The 26,412-nt window shown below is 33.8% G+C and overlaps 5 protein-coding genes across 5 annotated transcripts; 2 read left to right on the top strand and 3 right to left on the bottom strand.

Moving 5' to 3' along the window:
- The first annotated feature begins 1,563 nt into the window (after positions 1–1,563).
- Positions 1,564–2,557, top strand: LOC9316248 (protein LITTLE ZIPPER 1). The gene is given in 4 exon segments (XM_002881967.2): positions 1,564–1,843; positions 1,845–1,895; positions 1,897–2,024; positions 2,131–2,557. Coding segments are annotated over 4 exon segments (480 nt in total). The 5' UTR covers positions 1,564–1,723; the 3' UTR covers positions 2,312–2,557.
- A 393-nt stretch (positions 2,558–2,950) lies between these two features.
- LOC9316247 (4-hydroxy-tetrahydrodipicolinate synthase 2, chloroplastic) lies at positions 2,951–5,114 on the bottom strand. The gene is made up of 3 exons (XM_002880134.2): positions 4,568–5,114; positions 4,154–4,237; positions 2,951–4,026 (listed from the first exon to the last, which is right to left on the bottom strand). Exons 1-3 carry the CDS (start codon positions 4,651–4,653, stop codon positions 3,099–3,101), a joined length of 1,098 nt encoding a protein of 365 aa, XP_002880180.1. The 5' UTR covers positions 4,654–5,114; the 3' UTR covers positions 2,951–3,098.
- A 1,515-nt stretch (positions 5,115–6,629) lies between these two features.
- On the bottom strand, positions 6,630–8,279 carry LOC9316246 (AT-hook motif nuclear-localized protein 22). Its single transcript, XM_002880133.2, has one exon. It carries the CDS (start codon positions 7,749–7,751, stop codon positions 6,795–6,797), a length of 957 nt encoding a protein of 318 aa, XP_002880179.1. The 5' UTR covers positions 7,752–8,279; the 3' UTR covers positions 6,630–6,794.
- Positions 8,280–16,673: 8,394 nt separating this feature from the next.
- Positions 16,674–19,024, bottom strand: LOC9318079 (LOB domain-containing protein 18). Its single transcript, XM_021027174.1, has 2 exons — positions 18,345–19,024; positions 16,674–17,269 (listed from the first exon to the last, which is right to left on the bottom strand). Exons 1-2 carry the CDS (start codon positions 18,711–18,713, stop codon positions 16,856–16,858), a joined length of 783 nt encoding a protein of 260 aa, XP_020882833.1. The 5' UTR covers positions 18,714–19,024; the 3' UTR covers positions 16,674–16,855.
- A 4,726-nt stretch (positions 19,025–23,750) lies between these two features.
- LOC9318078 (LOB domain-containing protein 19) lies at positions 23,751–25,230 on the top strand. The gene is made up of 2 exons (XM_002881966.2): positions 23,751–24,662; positions 24,743–25,230. The coding sequence occupies exons 1-2, from the start codon at positions 24,351–24,353 to the stop codon at positions 25,010–25,012; spliced, it is 582 nt and encodes a 193-aa protein (XP_002882012.2). The 5' UTR covers positions 23,751–24,350; the 3' UTR covers positions 25,013–25,230.
- Positions 25,231–26,412: the final 1,182 nt, after the last annotated feature.

Raw genomic sequence — 26,412 nt, 5'->3', positions numbered from 1 at the left:
GCAATGATGATGATGATGGTTGATGATGATGATGATAATGAATCCATCGTCGTCGAGTGGGGAATGGGGGTTATTATGGCAAATGGGTATGATGATTGTGGGAAGAAGAAGCCAAATCGGTGGTTTCGTTTTCCAAATTAAATGTGCTTTGGCTTTTGCTTCTTCTCTTACTCGAGTACTCCATGACTTTTTCCACTACTACTATTACATGTATGTATGTATGTATATGTATATATGCATTACAAATTAAATATAGTAGATGTGTATATTGGTAAAAGTCACTGCACCCGATTCGGTAGTATCCATTTCACACTTTTTCCTGATCTTCCTTCCAAGTTTCAGAAACCATTCTCTAAAACCTCGCTATATCTCACGTGACCCATCACGAGCCATGATTCCCTCTTCTTACCGGTGCTTTGCGTTTCATGTTTTTGTATATATATAATTTATAAATTTTACCAAAAAAGTTTTTAACTCGTATGATTTCATTTGAATAAAAAAAAAAACTATTTTAACACGTAATCATAAACTCAAACTAGCAAAACAAAAATTATATGTTTTACCGTATAAATTTTGGACTACTGCCCATAAAGAAAAGATAAAGAGAATGCTTATTAATCTAAAGACTACACATCCAACATGTAGAAGAAACTATTGGACGGGGAACAACGACAACACATGGGTGTAATTAAGTAAATTATAAATCAACTTTAGAACTTAAGTCTTATTGTGTGTATTTAACGGAATGATTAACCATCATTACATATGACTTCAACGATTTGAAAATTCTTGATTTACACTCTCTACCTTGGATGCTCGGGTACGTAATCTTTTTCCCCTTTTGAAAAAGAAGGGTGTTATTGGGATTATGATTCATAAAAGCGAATATTAAACAGAAAACACAATTGAAAAAAAAAAAAAAAGAGACAAAGACTTGTGATTTAAAAAGTTAAGAGAAACACTTGTACTTGTAAAGGAAGATCGAGGTTTTGACGTACTCTAACCTTTTTTGACTTCTTTGGCTCCTAAATAATCATGATTTGACCTTTTGGCAGTCAAAGAAATCTGCCAAATCACTTCATAAACTCAGATAATTGTTGAATAGCAAATATGAATCCTATCCCTTTTGTTGTAGTAATTTTAGGTTAATCTTGTCACATAGACGGTATAAAACCACATTCTCATTTATCCATTTATATTTTATTGTGTAACGGTATTGAAGTATTAAAAAAAAAAAAAAGGCTACATATGTCCAAGTCTAACGGCAGACCTAATGTATGAACACATTCCGACCGAATAAATTACTACAACAAGCATTTTTAGATATGAACTAATATATTTGTAAAGTATAATTGATGATGTATCAATAGCCAAATGTTACGCAGATTTGACTAACTGTCACCTTGATTTAAGCTTCATGCCACCGTCACCAATGTAATACATTAAGTTGACTAACAAACAAAACTTTAATAAGTTATAAACCAAAATTGAATAGTTTCTTATGTCGTGTGTGTATACCTTTTAACGGTGGATTGAGCTTTTTAGGGAAACTTCCTAAATTCTTCCAAATAGTACATTTAACTAATCAATCAGTCAAAAACGGAACAAGATATACATAGAGAGAGAGAAAGGACAGTTTTTGATATACACGATCTTCTTCATCCTCTCAAAATTTCAACTTCATCTTCTCCCTCATCACATTTTTCCCTGTCCCTTTGTAATCATGATTCTTCTTTTGCCATCATTACCTTCTAAAGGAGCCTCTCTCTCTCCTCTCTCTAAACGAATAATGCAAAGGGAACACAAACTCACAACAAACTTTCTCATCTATATAACGCCTCTCCTATATCTCTCCCATTAATCAAACACGTCTCACTTATATATCTCTTCCTCTTTTCTTCTCTCTTCATCAACCTAGCTCCCAAGATGTGTTTGAGTTCTTCAGAACCATTTTCAGACACACCCACGAGATTAGTATTGTACCTCAAAACACAAAGTCACGTTCGTATTCCTCGTCTCTCCAGGTTCAATCTCCATCATCATATACACCTACCTCTAGGAGATTATCATCGACTACTATGTAATGACGTTCTGAATCATTATAATTTTTTTATTTTTTCCTTTTTTCAGGAGGAGACGGATGTGGCGGGAAGAAAAGAAGATGGAGATGATCAATCTAAAGCTTTACGTGGAGAATCAAAACATCATAAGAGAGAACGAGAAACTTAGGAAGAAAGCTCTTCTTCTTCACCAAGAAAACAAAGCTCTCTTCTCTCTGCTTCAGACCAAAAAACTCTCCTCTGTTCCATAAATAATATCTTACCATCATCACCAATCACTAAGATTATATTCTTCTTTCTTTACTGAAATAATAATAAGATCTCAGGGCTCAAAAAAAAACCAGAAAATTTTGGTTATTTGAGTCTTTTTATTATCTTAGTGTGGGTTTAGTTATTATTATTAGTGGGTATACATCTAATTTTTAGTTTCATCTCTCATGTAATCTCTGTAAGTTCTTTTGTTAATTAATGGTTAATCTACTTTGTTATTCAAAGTCTTTTTTTGTTCTGTTTTGCTACTCTCTAGTCTCTACACATAACTGACTAATTGAGTATATACTTTGGATATTATTTTGACAACTTACAAATTTTTTGACCAAGTTCTTTTTAATCTCAAATGGACGAGAAATTTACACAGCTGGCACGAACATCTCACGTGACGTGGGTACCCCAAACAACGTAGAAAATCTCCGTAATATTAAATATTTGGATTTGGAGTATCCAACAAAATTAAAGATTTTCACATGGCGATGCCGTGACCGTTCCAAGATGTCAACTCCATGGTGTTTCAAACAATGGAATCAAACATGCTTGCCGTTTCTATCCAAAAGTCTCCAACTCCTTTGAAGCAACCGTAAAAGAGTATAAGCAGAACATAACGATCAGACTCAAGAGGACCAAAACATGATAAGAAATATGACGAAATCATTCCGTGAGTTTTCATTCATCAGCTACATAAAACAGATAGAAGTATAGAACCGTCTCTTCTTTTTTATCACCAAACAAAAGAAACCAAAAATTCGAAAAAAAAAGGTAATGCTAATATCGACCGATAAGGATAAAATCATCATCATCAAGAGCCTGAACATCTTTTTCACCCACAAAATGCTCTCGTCCAATCTCTTTCACCAGTTTCACAAACTCAAGCCTCTTAGACAGTGGCAATGGTATATACGGTAACCTAAAAACTGGCCTTGACACTCCAAGCTGAGCCAAAGCAGTGTTAATTCCAATCGGGTTTGGCTCGTGGAATAGCCAAGCCATTAAAGGTAGTAGCTTTGAGTTCAAAGACGAATTCCTACCATCAAACATCAATTTCCTCATCAAACCCGGCACTAAATTACTAGTAACCGATATAACTCCTGTTGCTCCATAATCCCATCTCGAATCATGACACTCATCATCATTCCCACTCCACACAACAACCCCATTCTCAGTGTACTCTTCGACCCGCTTGTTCCCAACACATTCCTTCACACCGGCTAAATTAGGATTCTGAGAAAGTTTGAAGATGGCACGAGGTGGTATATCTTGCCCTGTTCGACCAGGCACATTGTATATAATCGTCGGTCCCATATGAAGAACAGATTGGAAATGTGCAATCAGACCCTCGATCGAAGTCTTGCCGTAGTAAGGGTTTATGTGAAGAGCAGCGTGCATTCCAACAGCGAATCCTTGTTCAGTCGCGTGGATTGCTTCTCTAGTCGAATTGCTTCCAGTGTTTCCAATGACTTTGATGCTTCCGCCAAAACAGTTAACGGTATGGCCTATAAGCATAATGTGTTCGTCCCAGCTCATCAATTGTCCTTCACCAGTTGTACCCCCAACAATGACACCTTCAACGCCGTTTTGTATCTGAATGTTCACTAAGTCATCGTATGCTTCAAGGTCGAATCTTCCATCAGGTAGATACGGTGTTTTGATAGCAGTGATCACACGTAGAGCTTTAATGTCGTCTGTGTTTGTCCTGACAAGCACAAAAACAAAAACAAGTCCAAAGTATGAAATAAACTTACAGAACAGAGAGTATATATATATATATATATGAGATTTTACAATCATTGACAATGTAACGTTGAATCTATGCCACAGACCTGTTTTTAACCTCCAAGCTGCGCATTGGGAGATGAAAATTGGGCACAACAGCTGCTTTTGGAGAGACCCATTTCGAGCTCCTTCTGTGTTATCAACACATTAAAAAGCACATAAGCTTGACTCAAATAGGCAGGACAATTGAATCATGGAGTTCATGTCTCAATGAAAAAAAAAAGCAAATTTCTTCATAAAACAGAACTCTTTATATAAGTAATAGTTTTTCAATTACAAACCACTACCATTCGATAGCAAATTGCAATTAGACCGTACACGCCAAAATCACCATTGAACTAATAGCTTTCAATCCTAGAACACTAGGATTGAAATTCAACTAGACAATGACTGACTATTCAAGCCAATTCCATAAATTATGATGCCTAGGTTCGATTGAGCAAAACGTTAGGAGAAAGAACCTCTTGTAGCCATTGGATAACTTTGGACAGGGGAATTGTAGTGCAGAGTCCATAGAACACAATCCATAACCTTTCAAAGCAGCCATCTTTCAAAACAAACCAAAAAGATATTTACCAAAACCTCCTTAATCACGACCGTCGTGTATGAAAACGTCACCGAAGCTGGTAATCAAAATCAGTTGGCGACGATGATGATACTAATAGTGTGAATACTTCCGATAATCGTTGAAAAGAGAACTGAAACAATGGAGCTCTGGTAATGGTGGCTGAGCATAATGAGGAAAGATTCCGATAAGATGGATTGATGTGGATTTGTTACAAAGACAAAGCGGCGAGAGATGGACGGACGAAGAAAATAAAAAACCTGCCTTAGGGTTTTTGTCTCTCTCTCTCCTCAGATATTGCCACGTGGGTAGTCATTTATACGTCGATTTTTGGTTTTTTTTTTAAGGATTTTATAGCAGCCTTTCGAAGACTTTTTAGCTAAAGATTTGATTAATAAAATTATGATTAAGGGCTCCATTGGATTATTATTATTAATCTTTTCCTAAGTAAGAATTCATGCAAGGCACGTTCGTATTCAAAAACGGTCCATCGTGACTGCTACCTGAATCCGACGAAAAATACACTCTGGTTATTGTTGTCTAGTAATACACTTTAAATTAAAGCTCTCGCTTATGAGCCCATAAGAGGCCCAAGTTTGACATATTATGACCAAACGGAAAGCACTATGATCATTATAAGCCCAATAGCTTTAATATTGCAGCCTCGAAGCCCGAATCATAGTTAATAACGGAATCTAATTTTTGATTGGTTTGGTACGGTTTATCACGGATTTTGTTTTTCCGAATGTCTATCTTCAAAACATTTTGTTTAAGAAAACATAGCTCCTTTCCACGTATATATAAACAAAATTAATTCATCTCCACACTTGACATAGTGACAGAACGAAAGATAGTCATCAATGTCATTCATTATACTCATTGAGCATATAAAACTATGGAAATTGTTGCATCAAGCGTCTAGCGAATATTTTCATTTTTTCAAAATCTTGATCCTTGTTATATAATGATAATTGTTATATTAGGACAACAAAAATGATAGGTTATATAAAATAAATGGTGGAGTGTGGTTATAAATGCAAAAAGAAAAAAAGAAAGTTAGAGAGAATGAATGATGGGCAAAGTGGGAGGGAGGTGGCTTTGGAAGTAAGGAACTCTCTCTTTCTTCTCACTTTCACTCATCGCCTCGTAAAGGAACTTTTCTTCTTTCTCTCTCAGAGACATGCACGTGCGTCGTTGCATCATCCAATGCTCTTCTCTTCCTCCACCTTAATTGCTTTCTCATCTCTCACTTACAAAACCCTACTCACACCATTTCTATATGGATACTTCCATCAAATCTATATCTATATTGATCAAGTGAGTTAGTCAATTATGTAATCATCATTTTCTTGTTCCAAGTTCTAGAATCCAATTCCTAGTAGACCCTTTTTACTAACAGAAAAATGATTATGAAAATCAATTTTGATTTTAATATTTGGATGTTATATACAAAGATTTTCGTGCAAATGTGTGAATATAAGTATCTGCCAAATGCAATCACCTTGTTCCCAAGTCTTGTTCTTGTCATTATGCCTCTTGCCTCACCATCTTCTTACCAACCTCGGAACAATCATCTTTTTCTCTAATTTGTCTTCCAACTTAAATAAATTATAAATATCTATATATATAGCCGTTTAATTTAAAACTAAAAATAACCGTTGTTAAATCTCAGAACAGGAAACAGTACAAACAATGTGATTTAGGAAAATGAGTTTAGAGTTTGATTAGTAACGGACTTGAAAAAATCATTTGGCCAAAAAAATAACGGAAGAAAATAACAATTTGACATTGTTAACCTGTTTAACCTTTAAATGAAATCACTTATGCACTATAATTCAGCATAGACGCAAAGCTAATTATCACCAACACATGAAAATAAAAAAACTAAAAAATCAACAATTTATAGTCTCCTAGTCAACGCAAAACACAAACCCCCTCTCAAACCTAAAAGATCGATCAATCCAATGACCAAAACGATTCTCTTCGATTCATAGTACCACGAATCTTCGTCAAAGGCTACAATTATCTTTAGAAAACAAAGAAAGAAAATTAAAATTTGACAGAGGAGTGATTATAAAATTAAAAACAACGAACGTATCTAACTTGTTTTTTTTTTCCGCGATTTAGAAAGATGGTCTCGGAGTTCCCCAATAAGCTTCAGCTGGCAATTGAACAGAATTCATAAGATTCGGAGGCAACCCTTGTATAAACGACGTCGGATCTTGCATCAACTGTTGTTGTTGTTGCTGCTGCTGCTGCGTCTGAGTCTGCGTTTGCGTCCCACCACCCATCGTTGCGTTTCCATCGATATTATTGGCAACCGCTCCAGCCGTTTGCTCTTCCTGATCATCTTCCTCTAACGGCAATCTCTCATACGCAGCGTTCCCAAACGAAGCTGCCATAATCACTACTGGTCCTGAAGCCATGAGTGGACCAACCACGCTTCCTCCAACGACCTGTCCCTGACCACCGGCTAAGTAAATCGTTAGTCCTGACGCAGCTGGTGGAGCCGGAGGGGGAAGGAAAGATCCCGAGAGAGAAAGAATCTCGAAACGTCCGTGTAAGTTAACGACAGATGAGCCACCACCAGGTACTGAAGCTGGTTGTCTTATGGTAACGTTGGTAACGGCGCCGTTTCCGCTCAAAACGCAGATGCCACGTTGGCGACGGCGAGCGAAGACGGTGACACTTTCCATGACGTCACATCCGTTTGCTACTTCCATGACATGAGATTTGAGAGCGTTTGCGCTGTCTCGAGTGATGATGATTGGTGGTTTTGGTTTGTTCTTGGATCCCGCTGGTCTGCCACGTGGCCTTCTCGTGATGTGATTGTCTCCTCCTCCTCCGCCGCCGCTTTCTCCACCGGAGCCAGGAGTGTTTTGATCTTTTCCGGCTGAAGAGTGCTCGTTGGGATCGATATCAGCGTCTCGGTCACGTTTTAGGCCACCGATTCGGTGCTGGTCGATATCGTGGCCGTGATTCTGTTGCTGCTGCTGCTGATGCTGGAATTGATGGTGCGGGTGAAGATGGAGATCTCTTGAGAGAAAAGGTGGAGGAAGAGAGCGAGAGACCTGATCCATTTCTTGATTCAAAAGCAAAAATAAAGTAAACAACTGAAAACCCTAATTAATTAATCTCCTCTTCTCATCCACTCAACTCAAGACCAGAAGCTTAGCTTGTTGATGTACAATAACTCAATTCAATTAATCAAAGAGTAAAAAATCGGAAGAAGAAAAATTAAGAGAAGGGAGATACCAAAGTCATATACATGTAAGATGAAACTGGAGCTGAACTAGTAATACATGAAAATAAAGCTTGTAAGAAGAAGGGGAGAGAGAGATGAGAGGAGAGGAGCGAGATGGGTTTAGGGTTAGGTCAGAGAGGAGGAGGAGGTTAAGGTTAAGATGAATGATGAATGGGTTTAGTTTTGGTTTAGATAGACAGCGTGCCGCATGGGCGGTGTGTGGGTCCTACCTACTGTGTCACTTTGTGGGCTCTACTTTTTTTTTTTTTTTTAATATTTCTCTTGTTTAGTTGTGTAATTTTCAGTTGTGTTTTGTCTCCCTTTAATTGAAAAACTAATAGTACAAGGTTTTTTTTTAGTCTATGAAAGTATTGGATGAGGTTTACTAGATATAGTCCATGGATGCGTGAGATTATATCAAACATTATAATGAACACACAAATTGAAGCGCACGAGTCTATATTAAATTAAATATGAAAGATGATACTAATTTTTTTTTTTTAAATGAAGCTGATGATGAAACTGATGCATATATGCATGATTTTGTAGGTGGTACATGCCTTAATGTACGGTATTTCTTACATTTTATCAATTCACGAGTCTTAATGTACGGAGTATTATGTTTCTCGATGTAACGGTAGAGAACATTAAAAAAAAAAAAAACAATTTAATACGCACACATTCAAAACTTATAAAGCAATGGGAAAAAACTTAAAATCTTCAGTAGTCAGTACAAAAATATGGGTACTGGGTAGAATCAGGAAGCCTAACACCTTATCTATAGTTTGGTTTCCTTTAAAAGTCACTTACATAAATAAAATAAAATCATACTATGTTGCGGAGAGTCAGTACTAATTTTGTGTTTACGTACGTATGATAGGATAAATTTAAATTAAACAACCATTAAGGAATAAGACTCCATTCCACAATGCATATACTTACAGAGGATTCGTTGGGGTTATTTGCAGAAAAAAAATACATATAATTGTTTATTTGTTCTCACATACAATTGTTTTTATAAACAGAACAAATATTTTTAATAATATACTACATGTGTCTGCATATGTATGTACGTTAAGACTAATTAAAGTGCATGAAAGTTAGCGACAAATAATAAAGAGTTGAAAACTTGAAATGGAGAAAAGAAGCTGAAAATGTGAAGAAGAGACGTTATTGTGGTTGGATAATTACAGAACTTGTTTTAAATATCTTAATTAAAATCCAGCAGAACAACTTAATTGTATATGAATATACATACTGTGCCTTATTATATTTTGTGAAATATGGATACTGTTATTTTACTCAATCAAATTTTAATGTACTCTCTGCAAACTTATAATTTAATAATCACATTTTTCATTTATTTTCACGATTGCAGTATCACACGATATTAGTCATCTAAGTGCAGTGCCGGTCAAAACATTTGTGAGGTCCTACACGAAAAATAAAATGAGGTCCAATATATTTATAAGTTTTAGGGCTAAATTTTTTTTTTTGACCTATTTTTAGTAAATTATACAAAAATAATGATATTTTGAATATTATTACATTCAAATTTAATTGTTTGGGCCCTATTTTATTTATTTTTTTCGAAAAAGACTTTAGTTTCTACCAAATATTTTCATTTTATGGGCCTTTTTACCAAAAAAAAAAAAAAAAAAAACTTTAGAAAAAAAAAAAAATTGTGGTGCCCCAAGCCACCGCTTGGGTGGCCTGTCTTGCGGGCCCGCCCTGTCTAAGTGAAAATTATGTATACGAAATAGTATATTATTGTGTTTGGTATTATTATGTTGGGTTTACACAACATCAATTGGTTTATTCATTAATTAATAAAAAATACACTTTCAACATCTGCTTGAATTTGTATTCATTGTCTAATCTAATTCAACTAAAAGAATGTGGAAACGTTAATTTTCAACTTCTTAAAATTTATGACATCCGGAAACTGTTGCACCCAGTGGCGGACCCAAAAATTAATTTTACCCGGGTCAATAATTTTTCTTAAATAATATTATATAATTTATTTTATATTACATAAACACTTTAAAATTATTTTCATAAGCAATTAGAAAAGGTATATAAAACACTGTGGTTTTTAAAAGAATTAAAAATATATAAGAGGAAAAAAACATGTATATATAAGTTAAATTGGTAAAAAACTAAATTAAAGTTGCCAAGGTGGAGAGTCGAACTTAAGTTAGGAGGACTAATATCCTGAAACTTACCAACTGAGCTATTAGTACTTACAGATTTTATATGCAAAACAACTATTTAATTATTTTACCCGGATCAGGTGACCCACCTACTCTCTAAATAGGTCTGCTCCTGGTTGCACCAGTTTGAAAGTTACCAATTAGACAGTTCAAGAAGAACTGACTTAAATTCCTTTATTTTCAGCCGATTCCTTTTTTTCTTCTGGCTTTTTAGCATAAAGCAAGTTACTAGTAGTAGTAGTATACTAATATTCAGAGATTAATTATGTATGTTGGGTCGATAATAAGGCAGATTTAAGCTCGTAAATCGCGTAAGCTTGGGGAAAAACTAAAGAGACAGGAAGTGGAGGAAAGAGAAGATGACAGACGCGTCAGACGCCGTTGGATGTTTGTCCCCGTCGGTTGCGATGCCTTCACGTAACAAGACCAGCCAGCGAGGACCAGCTCACACTCGCACGTGCAGCCGCTGACACGCGTGAAGGATTCATTTAATGTAAACTAAATTTACTTAAAACATTGACTCAGTTGATCAGGATATGCCTGAAGATCAGAATAGTGGCTTTCACGTCACGATGGGGAATATTTTAGGTCACCAACGGGTGGTTTTTAACAAAAATTCACCACTCAAAATGATTACCTTAAAATATGTCAAAATCGTCAAATTTCCCAAAATATGTAAGCTTCTTCAGTTCTTGTTCTCACCCCACCAATGTAACATTCTCCCGGACAAGACATCTCAAAAAGTGTTTGACAGTCCACTTCTCATTACTTTCTTGTTTTCGACTTTATTTGTCTTATATAAATGCTTTTTTGTACAAATGTTTAGAATCATGTATATATATAACTAAATAAATAATTGAGGCTGTGATAAGAAAGAATCTCAATTAATTCTATATGCAAAAAGAAAAAAGAAAAAAACGAATCGCTGTTACATACCTATATAAACAGCTCTGGATTCGATTATGATTCTACCATGCTTAATAAAGTGGAGATTTAATAAATGTTAATTTCATTACCGGATAGTACTTAATTAATGTTGGATATTATACCGAAAGTTTCATGAAGCTTGTTAAACGTTGGGCAGTTAGACCAGCATTATAAATTACAATCTCTAAATTAAATGAGTTTTGTTCTTTTTAATGTATATCTAGCTTACTATTTGTATGTGATTCATTAATTATGTCGGATTATATATTAATAATACGGCGTCCACGTATAAAATTATGTATACATATATACTCTCTCTGTTTCATAATAAATGTCGTTTAAGGTTTTTGCACACATATTAAGAAAACAATTAAATTTTCTGTGTTATCCATTATCTATAAATTTTATTATTTTTTTATTGGTCAATACATTAAATTAGTATGGACAAAACTGAAAATTTTACTAAACGTCTGTATTGAAAACACAAAACGACACTTATTTTGAAACAACATTCAAATGGTAAAACGACTTTAATATGAAACGGAGGGAGTATATATTACTATACACATCACTTACAAGTTTCATAATGTCTACCAAAAGGTCCTTTGCTTTTGTTTTCTTCTTGATTATATTCCACATAATAAACATGATATATAAAACAATATCAATCAAGATGATAAAACAAACAAGGTATTATAGATATGATGATTGGGGAACAACATTGAGCAAATTCCTCAGTGTATATATATACAACTATAATGTTAATAATGTTAATCCCATTTTTTCATCATAACGTCCATGAACATATGTCATTGATCTAGGGACGTTTCGGCGATCACCCGATAAAAATCCAAACAAAATTTATTTGTATTTTTTTCTTTTGCTATTCCATATACAAAAGGAAAGAAGTTATATATGTATGAGGTATCTTAGATCACACTACACTGAGTTAATATAGAATACGAATTCATATATTGCTCGTGTAATTTAGTAATCACGAAGAGAGAGAGAGGGAAGAGTAATGTATGTGTTTGACCGCATGGGAAGAAGAGAGAGATGTAGGTTGAATCTGAAACCAGGACGTGTGGGCGTGATTCTTCCCTTTCCCACCCATCCCCCGCGGATCCCGCTGACACCCGACCCGATCCTATCCGGGTGGGTTGACATCGGACTACCCACTCGCATCTCACGTTTTTTTGTCTTCACTTGATATCCAATCAGGAGGGGCCATGTGGCTCTGAAACCCATGTTAAGATATTCTACACTAATTACTCTTCGAAAAACAAAATCTGCAACCATTAATTCACTTGGATCATTACTCACTAAAGCCTAATTAACATGTTATGTAACCCTTTTTCCTTGTTGATATCAAGAAACTTGAGAATAACTAGACATTTGGACTCTTGTGTGTATAATCTCTTAGCTCAGTGAATTGCATATGCTCATTAATGTTCATATCTTACTTTTTCCTATTCTCTATAAAGATATTATTTAAATCAAATTGAGATAGCTTTAAATGAAGATGCAAATCAAATTATTTCCACTATAAAATCGAATTTTAATCTGTGTTAATTTATTTGGGATGTAATTGACCATATAAGTCATAACCAGTTAATATTTTCAAAAAGCTACGGATTGTTGTGTGTATTGTCTCTTAACTCTGTGTTTTAATAAACCAATACAGAGATGTCAAAAAAAAAAATACTAAACCAATACAGCATAACTGTATCGAATTATATAAAGAGAGTAAACTAATATTTTCGTATTTCCATATTGCTAAATCAAAGACCAGTATCCATTTATAAGTATATTTTATTTTGATGGAAAAAAGGAGAGGCATTTGTTTTTCTTGGTCTAATTATTTTCTTATTAGAAAAATGTGTAGTCTTAAATTTTAGTCTATAATTACGTATATATGTAGTCTCTAAAAATGAAATAATTTCGTAAGAAAACGAAAAAAAAACATACGCATTTGCATGCAGTGTTTTGTTAATAATTATTGGCAAGGTATATTAGAAACTTTGTACCGTTTTGTTTTGGCAAAAATTTATAAATATTGATTTTTATCAAAAAAAAAAATTATAAATATTGTAGGAAATATATAAATATAAAATATATATTCAGACAAGTGGAAATGAAAAAGTTAATGGTTGATTAATGATAGATAAGGACGGACGTGTAATTTAGACAAAAACCAAACATAGCTCGATGCAGTTTTTGGTACCCAATATATCTACTTCGTAAATCCACATCGGAATTTGTCATATATGCTTTGCTTTTGGATATGTGGCCTTATGTCATGTAATATATAACTCGTATATGAAAAGGCACTCTAGCGTAAGGACATATAACGATCGAATTATTTGAATATTAAAGTGGCAATAGACAATTTCTTTATTGCTATATGTAGAAAGACAAAAGATATAGTCATCTATTGAATTATTTATAACAAGATATTACTAAATGTCATTTTCTAACCTAACAATCAAGTTGGTGTTTATCATCACCTTATTATCGTTCGTTTAAATCTTGTATACTTTTCCATAATCTCCCGAGACTTAACTCTATTGGAAAGTTCCTTTTTTTTTCTATCTACGAAACAATTTAACCTCTGAAATCAAGATAATTGATCCACTATCTCTGTAATTATACGAACCACCCAAGATTATTTATATATTGAAATAAAAAAACGTAAGGTAAAAAGAATGGACCACAGCCGAGGACCGAGGTTGTCATGTGGTGGACAGCGATTTAGTTAGAATTATTAATTAAGAATTATCTTTTATCTTCTTTTGAAACGAGCATATGCCTCGAGAACTCGGTGCCAAAATGTCAACGATTCTCTTAACATCAACTTAAGCATCAAAGCACGACGCATTTGGACTATTTAATTAAGCTAAATTACAACCATAATCTTCTTATTAATATTTGTTTATGTTCTGCGGGCGTTGATTATGGTTCTTAATTACTTATTTAAATGATTAAATCGATGGTAGAAACAATCCTCTGTTCTCCTACAACATTTTATTCATTTGCAATATATTTTTAATAGAAGAAAACTAATGTTCAAATTATTAAAAAAATAATATAAAAACGGATGATGAACGAGCTGAAAAAAACGAATGATGAACGAAAATGAAAATGTATCTATATATGTAGTTATAATTGTTGAAATTTTGTTTGATAAGTTATTTCAAAAAGTAATTACCACGATAGTCTTTTGAAAAACAAAGATTTACGTCCGACGGTTGGTTTGCTATGTATAGGAGACTTTAAGGATTTGTTTACCGACCATACAAATCACAACATGATATTTCGCGGTGTTTTGTCCTCACTGACATGGTTCCAACAATCACTTTTCAGAAAGACATTTATCATGAAATTGCTCTATTTCAAGCACGTTTAACTGTGGAGTGTTTGAAGACGGTTGACCAAAAAGATAAGTGTATTTTGATGAAATAGATGGCCAAATCAATTTTTTAAAACCCTCCGCATGCATGACCAAAATTGAATACATGGGACGAAAGTAGTATCACGATTACAACCATATCTGTAAGTTTCAAAAAAAAAAAATTATTTCGGTTAATTGGTTAGTAGTTAATACTACTTCACTGGTACAAATAAACTAGTTTATTGGCTTACAAAAACTGATGATTCTTTTCTTCAGAAAAAGAATCAGAGAATGGATATACTTGTTATATTATTTTGTAAACTTTTATTGTAGTGGCTAAAATATTCAAGTCTTTTTTTTAAGTACTTAAGTTTATGATAGTTTTGTAGAGATTATGAAAAATAAATTTGTAATAAACATAAATAGTTGAAATGTTAATATCAATTAACTATCACAATAACAAACGGAGAGAGAGAGAGAGAGTCAAAGTTATACAAAAAAATCAATCTATGCAAATATGGAGATAAAAGTACATTTTATATTATGTCCCGATTTATAGATGCAAATATTTTACAGGAGGGAGCTCCGACATGTAAGGAAGTGCAAGCTTTGTTATTATAATCTTGTAAGAATTTGATAATATGCAACAAAATGATTGCTTTTGATATCGCGTAATATTAAAATATCGTGCATGAAACGAAATAAGAAAATAAAAAGTGAGTTCGATAACGAAATTAACAGTATTATATATATATATATATATAGTTAACTAATAACTAGGTAGCTTTCTATATAACTATATCTATATGAATTAAAAAAAACGCTTCACCTTTTCTTCGGCTTATTCATATAGATTTTATAAACGAATCCCACGTACACGAGCTCCTTTCTATAAATCAATTGAAATTTCCTGTCATGTATACGCGCGTACTAAAACATTGATTTTAAGCATTAAAATACCATTGATTTGTTAATTTAAGTTGAAATTTCAACTTATATATTACCAAATGACATTCCATTCCCCAGACATTGCAATCTATACGTCTACGATTAATCGACGGTTTTTCTTTGGTTTCTTACTTTTCTTTTATGTTTGATTTTAGAGTGTTTGACTATAATTTAAAAACTATTTACATATGTCTCTTTAGTAAAACTTAATTTTGATCGATTACACTAAAATCGTCAAGACCAAAAAATTTCAAACACTTATACAAGTACTGTACAACAGCGTTAAAACATCCTCACCAGGATTTTAGAATCTTGAAAAATATCCACTACCAATTTTATTTTAGATAATTACCCATCATGCCCGTGAAGATTATCATACGACATGTACACTCTTATATATATATATATATATATACCAAATGACAATTTCGTAGGTATATCTTTAACATATAAGAAGTCTATTTTGTTGGAGTTTTTTTTTTCTTTTAGATAAAGGTTTTTCGTTTGAAATCGCAGTTAGAAAAATAATGTTACATAGCTCAATTTGCTAAAGTCAATTAGTTGAACCAAAAAAAGACCTTTATAAAGCTCAACCAAATCCATTAGGAGAGTATTAAAACTGGCCTAAGCCTAGGTCCAGGCCCAATAGAATGTAGGACGAGTACGAATGATGTAGCATCAACAAAGAGAGAGACCATTAACAAATAACAAAATACAAAACAACACAATACAACTTAAATTGATACTGGTGAATCCAATCCCGTGGAATTCTCTCATATGAAGAAAGAATATAACAGAAACATAAATCTGTTAGTGAGTAAGGATTTTTGCCGAGAAGCATAGTGTAAATTCACTTCTTCAGATTAATTTGTCATTGCGCTCTTTGCAAATGTTGATGTATGTGTAATTCATCCTTTAATTTATTATCTATGTTATAAGTTTATAACTCTGTAATTTACTCTCTTTTTTGTTGAAATGTAAACATTATTTCTCAACAAAAATGGTTTATATTCAAGAAAGAACGAAGATTTAAATAAATTGCGAACCCTGTAATTTACTTTTCTTCATAACGACGCACATATTTTGTGGGGTTTTAAATTTGAAGGATTCAAAAAGGCTTGGGAAAAAAAAAATTAAAAATTGAAGGTCGATAATGCCCACACTAACGAAAGGGCCTTGCGAGAAAATGCCAGAGGCGAAATTATGAAGATATAGGAAACGTATGACTGAGGATATATTTACGTACATTCAAACTTAATACGTAACATTAGTGAAAAAATTAAAGGCAAAGAAGAAATACTCGTCAGAAAACGAAGGGAAAATACAGTAGTAATACAAATTTAAATGTTAGAAAATTTATAATCAATATTCCTTACAACATTTCAAGAAAATTAAATCTTATTGAGTAGTAATTTAATTTTCCTAATAACAAAGGGGGAGATGTATTTGATCAAAACCAACTCATCTAGACATAGTTCGAGACGGCGAATCGTCTGTAGTGGCCGGTGGAGGAGATCCTTGTCTATGGAGGAGTTCATGTGCTAATGCTTGAAGGTCCTGACTGTTTCCACCACCGAGCCCCGCGGCGACAGAAGAAGACGACGATGATACACCGTATTGGTGACGTGGGTCAATGAATCTTCGTTGTTGCGTGGCCCACGCCGAAGAAGACGTCGTTTGATCGAAGATGGATGCTAAATCGTAGGTTGAGGGTAAGGGTGAGACTGATGCAGGTAAATCAGTTATGGCAAGAGGCGGAGGAGGAGTAAAAAAGAGCGGTTGCGGCATAGGCTGTGGCCGCGTTTGCGGTTGAGGTAGCTCTAGTGATGCCAAATGGGCTTGTAAGTAAGAAACTTCTGCCTGTAGGTTCACCACCTATGTATACATTTTACGAATTAGATAAAGTTTTACTGTTTTAGCATGATATGTAAATATAGGTTTAAGGACTAAACCTGTAGTTTTCTTGTAATTACGTAAGAATGCGATTAATGGCTTTTATTGCAAATATTATACAGTTAATTGGATCATTGAAATCTCCATCTCTTACAGTAGTAGTTTGTATACGCTTAACGTGATAGCTTAATTATCCTAAAAATAGTTTTATTTTTTATTTTTTATTTTGAGCTATTTTTAAAATTCTGATTTCATGTATTTTTCACATTTCTAAAAGTTTAAGCACTTAGATTTTTTATTCACCTAGCTTGATTAACTTTAGCCTTCAGAAATGGTTGATTTGTTAATGCATGTTCGATTTGTTAAGGTTGTTAGGCCACAAATTACGTAAAGTTTAACATAAACAGTGACACGCATCATATAAGATTCAACCCCTTATTACATAGTTAAAAGTTAATAAATCCGAAGAAAAAAAAAAAGAAAAAAAAAATTATACCCCTACAAAAATTATTTATTTTCACCTTTCATAAGAAAGAAATTTTTAGCTAGTGAAAAAAATATTTTGGTTATATACGTTTCAACACAGAAAATTGTACCCGACCAATTCCCGAAAACCAGCAAAACAAAATTCCATAATTTTGCAATGGGACTTGTCACGACCGTATCATTTTTATATAATTGCATAATACATTAAATTAAAAGATCTCATAAGTAATCAACTAGACAACCATGCTTTTTTTTTCCTTTATACTCAAAGTAAAAAACTGCAAAACCAAGAAAGCTCAAGAAAGTGACAAACTCTCGGAAAAACTCGATTTCATTTCATGCACACCACAAAAAAATTGTTCATACTAAAACGAATTTGCATGAGTTTAAAATTATAGATCATTCCCAAACGAAACCGAAATTTGCTACTTTGGAAAGGAAAACAAAATTGTAACTGTCATCAAAATAGTTTGTGGTTAGTTTAAGTCGATTAGTAGTATGCTTCACATATAGTGATTTCCAACGCATTTTACTATTAACAAAAAGTATAATAAATTACTTAATTAATTACCTGTTGCTGAAGAGCAAAGATGTGAGCGACGCAACCATAGATAGGATCCCTTATCCTAGCCTGAGCTTCATAGCAAATTGTTACGACAGCATCGGACCTTCGATGAACCGGTATGTGTAAGAGAAGCTTCGAGACGTTACTGGCTCCGAACACTTTATGCACCGCCGCAAAATAAGCCGAGCCTTGCTCGGAGTCAAAGTAGGGTGCAAATATACATCCCGGCACACACTTCCTCCTTAGAAACTTACAAGCACCACATGGCCCACCACCACCACCGCCACTACTTCCTCCTCCCCCAGTGCTGCCTCCTCCACCACAACCACCACCTCCGCCTCCCACGGCAGTGACTGTGTTCCCACCACCGCTCATGACCGGCCACCCCACAATTAACGAGTTGTTACTCTATCTCCCTCTCTATTGTGTTTAGGGTTTAAATTTGTCGAGAAAAAAATATGGAGATTATGTTTGGTGTTGTAATTTGAAGAAGAGAGGAAGATTTGAGAAAAGGGAATCAAGAGAGGAGAATTAGGGTTTGGTAAGAGGAGAGTACAGAGAAGAAAAGTCTTTAAAGCCACGCGACGACAAAGCTAACAAAAAACAAACGATCTCTCTCTATTTTCTCTTTCTCTCTCACATTTAGTTGTTTGCGTGAAGCAAACATGCGATAAGCCTCTTCTATTATTCCTTTTCATAATCTTTAACTACATAATTATATTATTTATAAATTAAAAGATGAATAAAAGGGAAAAATTGTTTGATTTTCTGTATCCCTTGGAACATCTCGTGATAAAAAAATTATTTTCCAAGAAAAATAAATTTCTTGTTTTCTCTTTATTTGCTATGAATTTACATGTGATTTGTAATTGTTTGAGATATCTCACGAATTTAATTACGTACAAGATGGATAAATAAAAACATTTTATATCCTTACAATAAGTTTTTAAACTATGACTTGACGTCCAACTCATTAAATTAGGCTGTAACCATTAAGAAAATAGTATAATTTCTTCCCAAGTTTGATAGGCAATGATTTCGATTTTCCATAATTTGTATTATCAGAAGAAAAATGCAAAAGCGTATACGTAATTGATGAAATGCCTTTTTAAGGAAATTTATAAGAAAAAAATCGTAGTGTTGAAATTGTTAGTTAGTTACGCTTAGAGAATGAATGACTCGATGGCCAACTTATCTTTTATAAAAAGAGGATTAACCACGTTAAAGCAATCATTCCCATATTTATTCATGTTTTCATTTAGTAATTCACGTTTCCCTTCGATAATTACAACTTTATGAATACGATTCCGGTTAAGAAACGAGATCAGAGTGAACCGGGAGGCAATATGTCTAAATTTCTCGGTTTGCAATGGAAACAAAACGTAGTTACGTGTACCAATAAGAAAGGTACACATGGCAATAATGATTGTAACTGCCTAGCGAGTGAAAGATCAAAGAAACAAATGACGTCATTCTTCACGTGGGCCCCACGCGCCGTTCCCTTTGAAAGTTATTTGTAACGCCTCTTTGCTTCCTCATTGTCTCCACGCGTATATCAAATCTTAAATGTGTAATATCTTCCATTTTATAAGTAAAAAAAAAATGAAATTGGTTGTAATAACAAAAATAATACTCTCTGTTTTTCAAAGAATGATGTTTTGGATTTTTACAAAAAGTAAAATTTATATTTTTTATTATTATTTTTTACTATTTCTCTCCTCCTCTATTGGATTCAAATGAAAGTAATAATGATGTTTCTACAAAACATCAATCTTTGTGGAACAAGATAAAAAATTAAAACATCAAACTATAAAGAATAGATGGAGTATAATTTTAGTGTTAAAGTAAATAAAGGAAAAATAAATGAAAAGCTCTTGAACTTGAGAGTTTCATATTCAATTTTTAGATTTAGGTAAAAATATGGTCGACCATAAAATTTGTTTTGGGCATGAATGCATGAGGCAAAAGACAATTCTTGCTATAATAAATTATATTCTTTTTTTTTAGTGATTGATTAGTCATAAACATCGTCGAGTTATATAATAGCGTAATAAATTAGAGATGAGATAGTGTAGGATGTGGAAGTGACATGGTACCTCAAATCTTGGGGATATATGTACAGAATGATCGACCATTTTCGATCAAACATAAATTATTTTAGTTCACTTAGGTTGTTTCTTTATATTATACTGGCCCATTATGTAGTTAATTCTGTATTAAATTATCATTTATCACTTTGCTTTTGTTTCTTTTGTTGATGAAACTTTTTCTTCCACTCGTGCAGTCAAGCCCTAAATCTAACATTCTCGTCGAATTTGGTAAGGAATATAAGGATTATATATATCTGATCTGTCTTACAATTTAATAGACGTAATTTAAAATTTGTATATTCACACATGCGTTATTTAACTCATATGTACCCTATTATTATTCCTTTGAACTCTAAAATCCACCGGTCAATATCTACTCAAAAATATTATTAGAAAATTATACGGTGTCGCCAAAAAACAAGGCACAGCGATTGATTTAAGAGTTTAAGTGGGAGCTGATGACACAATTATACTAATCTTTTATTAAATATGCTTAATGTTTTAGCAAATGTTATCAGTACAATACAATCTACTTAGTGTATCTTGACCCGGTTGGTCACTTACTCATAGCAGCTATAAACTGTATTTTTTTTCTTGGTAATTATTTGTAAGAATTTATCGTAAAATATATGTATCGGACTAAGTTTTTCGATCGTTTCAAACAAATATGGGTTACAATGAAACTTTTGCTCCAAAACATGTACATGTAGCCTTTTAGAATAAGTCATCAGGAATTGAAAATCTAGCTAATAGCCTAATACTAATTCAATATGTATTCGGAATGAATTGTTAAAGTTTCCATTGTTACACGTTAAGTAATTAAGGCCAACCGACTTAGTCGATTAGTGATTCGTCTCCGTGTTTCATAAACTGACAAATGATTCCTTAAAAGTAGAAATGTTGCCTTGAATTAAATATAGATTTGAAATTTTGTATATGTTTAACTAAATTATACAGTAATTATTAAATTATATAAACACAATCCCAATATTCTTATAACTTGTTTATGTAACCACAAACACAAAAACACACGCACACGCATACATATGAGATCAGTTTAAGTCCAATTGATGGAAAATAATAAATGGCTAACTGGCAAGAAATCATGTACTATATAGAATTCATAATTACTTAATTTCTTAAAACTATAGAATGAAACTTAATTTGTTTGGCCCCTGGTCGGATAATTTTCAGACAGTGGTTGTATATTAGACGTAAGACAGTTTCGATCTATAGATCTGGTCGCCAGTTCAAATTCGACAATATTTTGGTCAAATCTCAAAATTCCTTATTATTTATTTCGCAGTACGTCATCAGAATTTATGGGCCTTTATAATGATAATGTAGAAAAATAAAAGTATGACTATATATGTACAACAGAAAGATTTGAAGAGATCCTTTAAGTAAATTGTACTAATGATCAATGAAAAAAAAGAGTTTATAGTGTGTAATTGTTATAAAAAAATAAAAAAACGGAAATTTTGTGCATGTTCGAAATAAGAAAGTTTGGGGCGTTAAACTAAAACATTTGAGAGTTGAAGGGGCTGGAAGTGGTGGCTAACGATATGTAGAATAGAGTAAAGAGATTGATGGATTAGCAGACAAGGAGCCGAACGGCGCGATTCTCTTCTCCAACGCTCCGCTTTCCTACTTACTATTAATTACGTTTATGAATCTAGTATTATGGATGCTGAAGATGTCTTTTAAAACATTTTCTACGTTGAATTCAATATTTGAGAATCCTCAAAACCAATCAGATAAAAACAATATAATGTCTCAAGTCCGGGCAGAAGAAGAACCATTGAGCATCGGCGGATCACTTAAGTACTACTAGATATCGAATACCTCAAACCATATTAGTAAGGAATATTTTAGATCAATGTAAGGTAGTTTTTTGTTTAGCTTAGGGCCACAAGTTCGACTATCATAATCTCTCTCTCTATATATGTTAACTAATGGTTAATCTTAAATTATTCGGTTAACAAGTTATTTTGGATGATCTATTTTAAACATGTCACTAATGTATGTATCTTTTAGAATAAAGCAGCATGCATATAAATTTTTAACTAAAAGAACTTTGGTATGATGTGATTTTTGTATATATTTTTGAGGGATTGTTAACTGAATGTAAAAGTGGTTTTGCAAAAATGTCTGGTTGGTAAAAATCCGTATACTTAGACTACTATCTTGTCAAATTACGAGTGTTCAAACTTCAAACCAATCAGATGCAATACAAGTGTTAGACCATAGATGCAATAAAAAGGTTTTTTATAGGCTCACTATTAGAGAAGGGATGGTGAGGTAAGTGACTGAATGCTTTTAGGTCCATGGGTCAGTGAAGTCATAGAGGATGTGAGTTATGCCACGTGTCTAGATCTTACGACGTGGCTTGTTTTGTGTAGTGATCTGAGAAGCAACGCGTACAAGCGGTTTCTCCTTCGATCGCAACCGTCGATTCTGTTCGCCTCTTTGACTGAAAATTCGTTGAGAACAATTAAGTTTCCTCACTCGCCGCATTCAAGCGCGTCCTTTTCACTGTTTCCTTTTTACACATTCTTTTTTCCTGCATGGTTGATAGAAATGGATTTTAAATTTCTTGAAATTTTTTTGAACTTTGCTAGGTGAGTTTGGTTTGGTTCGAAACTAGTTTTGATTAATAGTATTTAAAAACCCTTGTATTTAGAACCGGTTTATATCGAGGTTTTGCTGATTTGTTGAGCTACCTTTATTTGTTAATCGTATGGAAGAGTTTCTTGATTTTTTTGTTAGAAATTCCTGCACTAAAATGAAATTTCTCATTAAATTAAAAAAAATTTTAGAAACACTAAAAAGTGAAGACTAGATCGAAAGTGAGTTATGTCGGGTCGAACAGAAACAAAAGGAAGAAGAGGAAATAAAGAAGGTTTGGATTTTCAAATCTCTCTGCACGTATACTAATCACTTTGACCGTGATTGTGATAGTGGAGAATGGAGAAGAGAGATATTATTAAGCTGTCTTGTCTCACTTACTTACAAATGCTATAAACTTATTGATACTTACATGGTTTTTGTGTTTATGTGTGTTTCAGTGTCAATTGTTCATCCGCTACGTACGTTTGTCGCAGTCCGGTTTAAACCAACCCTCCTGATGATATGCTGTTATATATAGGGTTATGGTCTGAATCAGACATTTCATGATCTCTCCTTCCTACATTTTCCATGTCTATGAGTTCATGTGGGGATATCTATACACAAACTCAAATCTGTCCATATGCTGATATATATATATATATATATATATATGCACAGATGTATACGTAAAGAAAGAGAGTGAGTGTGACAAGAGAGATGTGATAGCATGAAAAGAAATGTGCATGGGGAGGGGCCGCTAGGGCTAGAATACATGTACGTAATTTTTGAAGAAAAAAAAGCAAAGGGGTTTAAGGTTATGTATCTGCATTTTAGCTATATGAAATCGATCACACGTGGTATGTGCAATTTGATATTGATCTTCATCATTGCGTGTAGATCTTTATAACATATATTTCAACTGATTATATAATCTTGTGAATAATTGTCTTTGCTATGCTTTTGTTTGGTTTAACTCATACACTAAATATCTATAACATGTTAGCCGAGATCATTTATAACATCGAATTTTGGAACCCATATTAATTGTTCATACGAAGATATATTAGAATTATAGTATACATGAGTAGTATTCACGTAAAGACCAAAAAATAAAAAAGAGTATGAAATGAATAAATAAGCGGCCGATCATTCAATAGTATACAGAAACTTACATTGATAGTCAAAACCCAAACACTTTTCATTTATTATAAATGTTGAAATTAGTTCATCGAATTAGCCTGATGTAAATAATCTCCTTCTCTCTATATATCTCTTCCTCTCTTCCTCTCTTCCTCTCTCTTTTTTTAACTTGATGATGATGACCGCAAACTTGAACGGCGGTGGAAGAGGAGGAGGGGAAGGACCATGCGGGGCGTGCAAGTTCTTGAGGAGAAAGTGTGTGAAAGGGTGCGTTTTCGCTCCTTATTTCGATGCAGATCAAGGAACTGCGAGATTTGCAGCGGTTCACAAAGTGTTTGGAGCCAGCAATGCCTCTAAGATGTTACTGAGATTGCCTTTGCACAAGCGACTTGATGCAGTCGTCACGCTCTGTCACGAGGCCATGGCAAGGCTTCGTGATCCTGTCTATGGCTCTGTTGGCCATCTCTTCTCTCTTCAACACCAGGTCCTTCATGAGAACCATCTTTTATAACACAAGTGATTATATATATAGAAACTTACAAGCAAGACTGTGTGTGTATTTAGGTGATGAATCTACAAGCAGAGCTTGCTCATGTTCAAGCTCTTCTTTCAACATTTCAGCGTTTTCCTCTACAATCGCCACAACAAATGCAGCCACCGCCTTTTGATCTTGCGCATAACAATGAATATACGATGGAACCGAGTAATTTGGATGGTGTGTGGGAAGAAGAACATTTACTTCAAGATGGAACTGAAGATGGGGATTTCCAAGAACTGGCGTCGCAGTTCGTCTCAAGGTATTTACCGGCGGTCAAACTTCCGGCTTGCACTTAGGTCAAACTACAAGTCAAGAACTTATGTATTATAGCAATGGAGAGTAGAAAAAAGGGACATGTCTCTGTTCCCAATAGTTGACCATTCCGCTTAAGATCATGATATAGCTAAGTATGTATGCCTGTTAAGAGTTCAAATTGGTTCTTGCATGGAGTGTTTCTTCGACAAAACATCAGATCATGGTAACAGAGCAAACAATGAAATGCTTATCGAGCATGGAATATACTGTGTCTTGTAGAGAGAGCTTATATAATGCCCTATATAATGAAACTAAGGTAGAATCATAAAAAGGTAACGCAGAAACAGAACCTGTTTTAGGGGAATTTGCCAAGAGATTAGAAACAGAGTCCAAGAAGAGAGACAATTCACTACAAACAGAGAGATTGAAAATAACATATCAAATCTTTTTTATGAAATAACTGCTAACACCATAAGCTCACTATGATAACAATTTCAATCCAAGATTAAAGCATCAGAGGCAAACTTATATTACGATTGTTAATGAATAGTGACATTTAGTGGAGTTGGAAAAATTTGTAGTCCGTTAAGATTTTATATCTCTTGTATATACAGTATAATTTAACATTCTTTCTCATTAATCAGATAATATTCTTTACATGCGCTCTTACCTCAATTGTTTCTCTCTGTTCTTGATTATGACTCGAAACTGCTAAAATTCTTACAAAACATTGTTCAATATGAAAGTAGCCGTTTATGAGATCTGGAAACAGAGATATTCGAGACTCCATCGTCACAAATCCCGGTTCCCATCTTCAGTGATCATGCCCAATGAAGTTCCTACATTTGGATCAATGATCAATGGATGTTGTAGAATTTTGCTATATATAAAAAAAATATTCATTATAATTTCGTATGTAATTCTTTAATTAGTTTTAGGGTAAAAGCTCTCATATATATTTGGCGCTCAGAAACCCTAGATTAAACCTTCCATCCCAAGGCATGAGAACAATGACAAAAAAACAAAAAAAGACGAGGAAATTTCTCCGAAGTCGTTTTCGGCTTTACCATACGACGTTGTTCTCAACTGTCTGTCTCGTGTCTCAAGAACCCACGATCCAATTCTATCTCTCGTATCCAAGAGTTTCAGATCACTCATCGCTTCGCCTGATCTCGAAGCCGCACGATTCCGCATCCTAAAAACCAAGAGGTGCCTCTATGTCTGCTTAAAACTTAATAGCAACCATAACCCTAGCTGGTTTTCATACTTTGTCAAACTCCTAAACATAAACTGATACCACTTCCCTCGTTTCCTTACCCACATCCTAATTGCTCAACTGTTGTCTCTACTGGTTCAGAGATTTACATGCTCGGCGGAGGAGGAGGAAGCTATGAAGTGTTACAATCATTTAAAGTTGAGAAAATACACGAAAGCAACTACT

The sequence above is a fragment of the Arabidopsis lyrata genome, assembly GCF_000004255.2.
Source record: "Arabidopsis lyrata subsp. lyrata unplaced genomic scaffold ARALYscaffold_4, whole genome shotgun sequence".
NCBI lineage: Eukaryota > Viridiplantae > Streptophyta > Magnoliopsida > Brassicales > Brassicaceae > Arabidopsis > Arabidopsis lyrata.
Note: the sequence above shows the minus strand (reverse complement) of the source record. Positions and strands in the feature narration are given on the sequence as shown.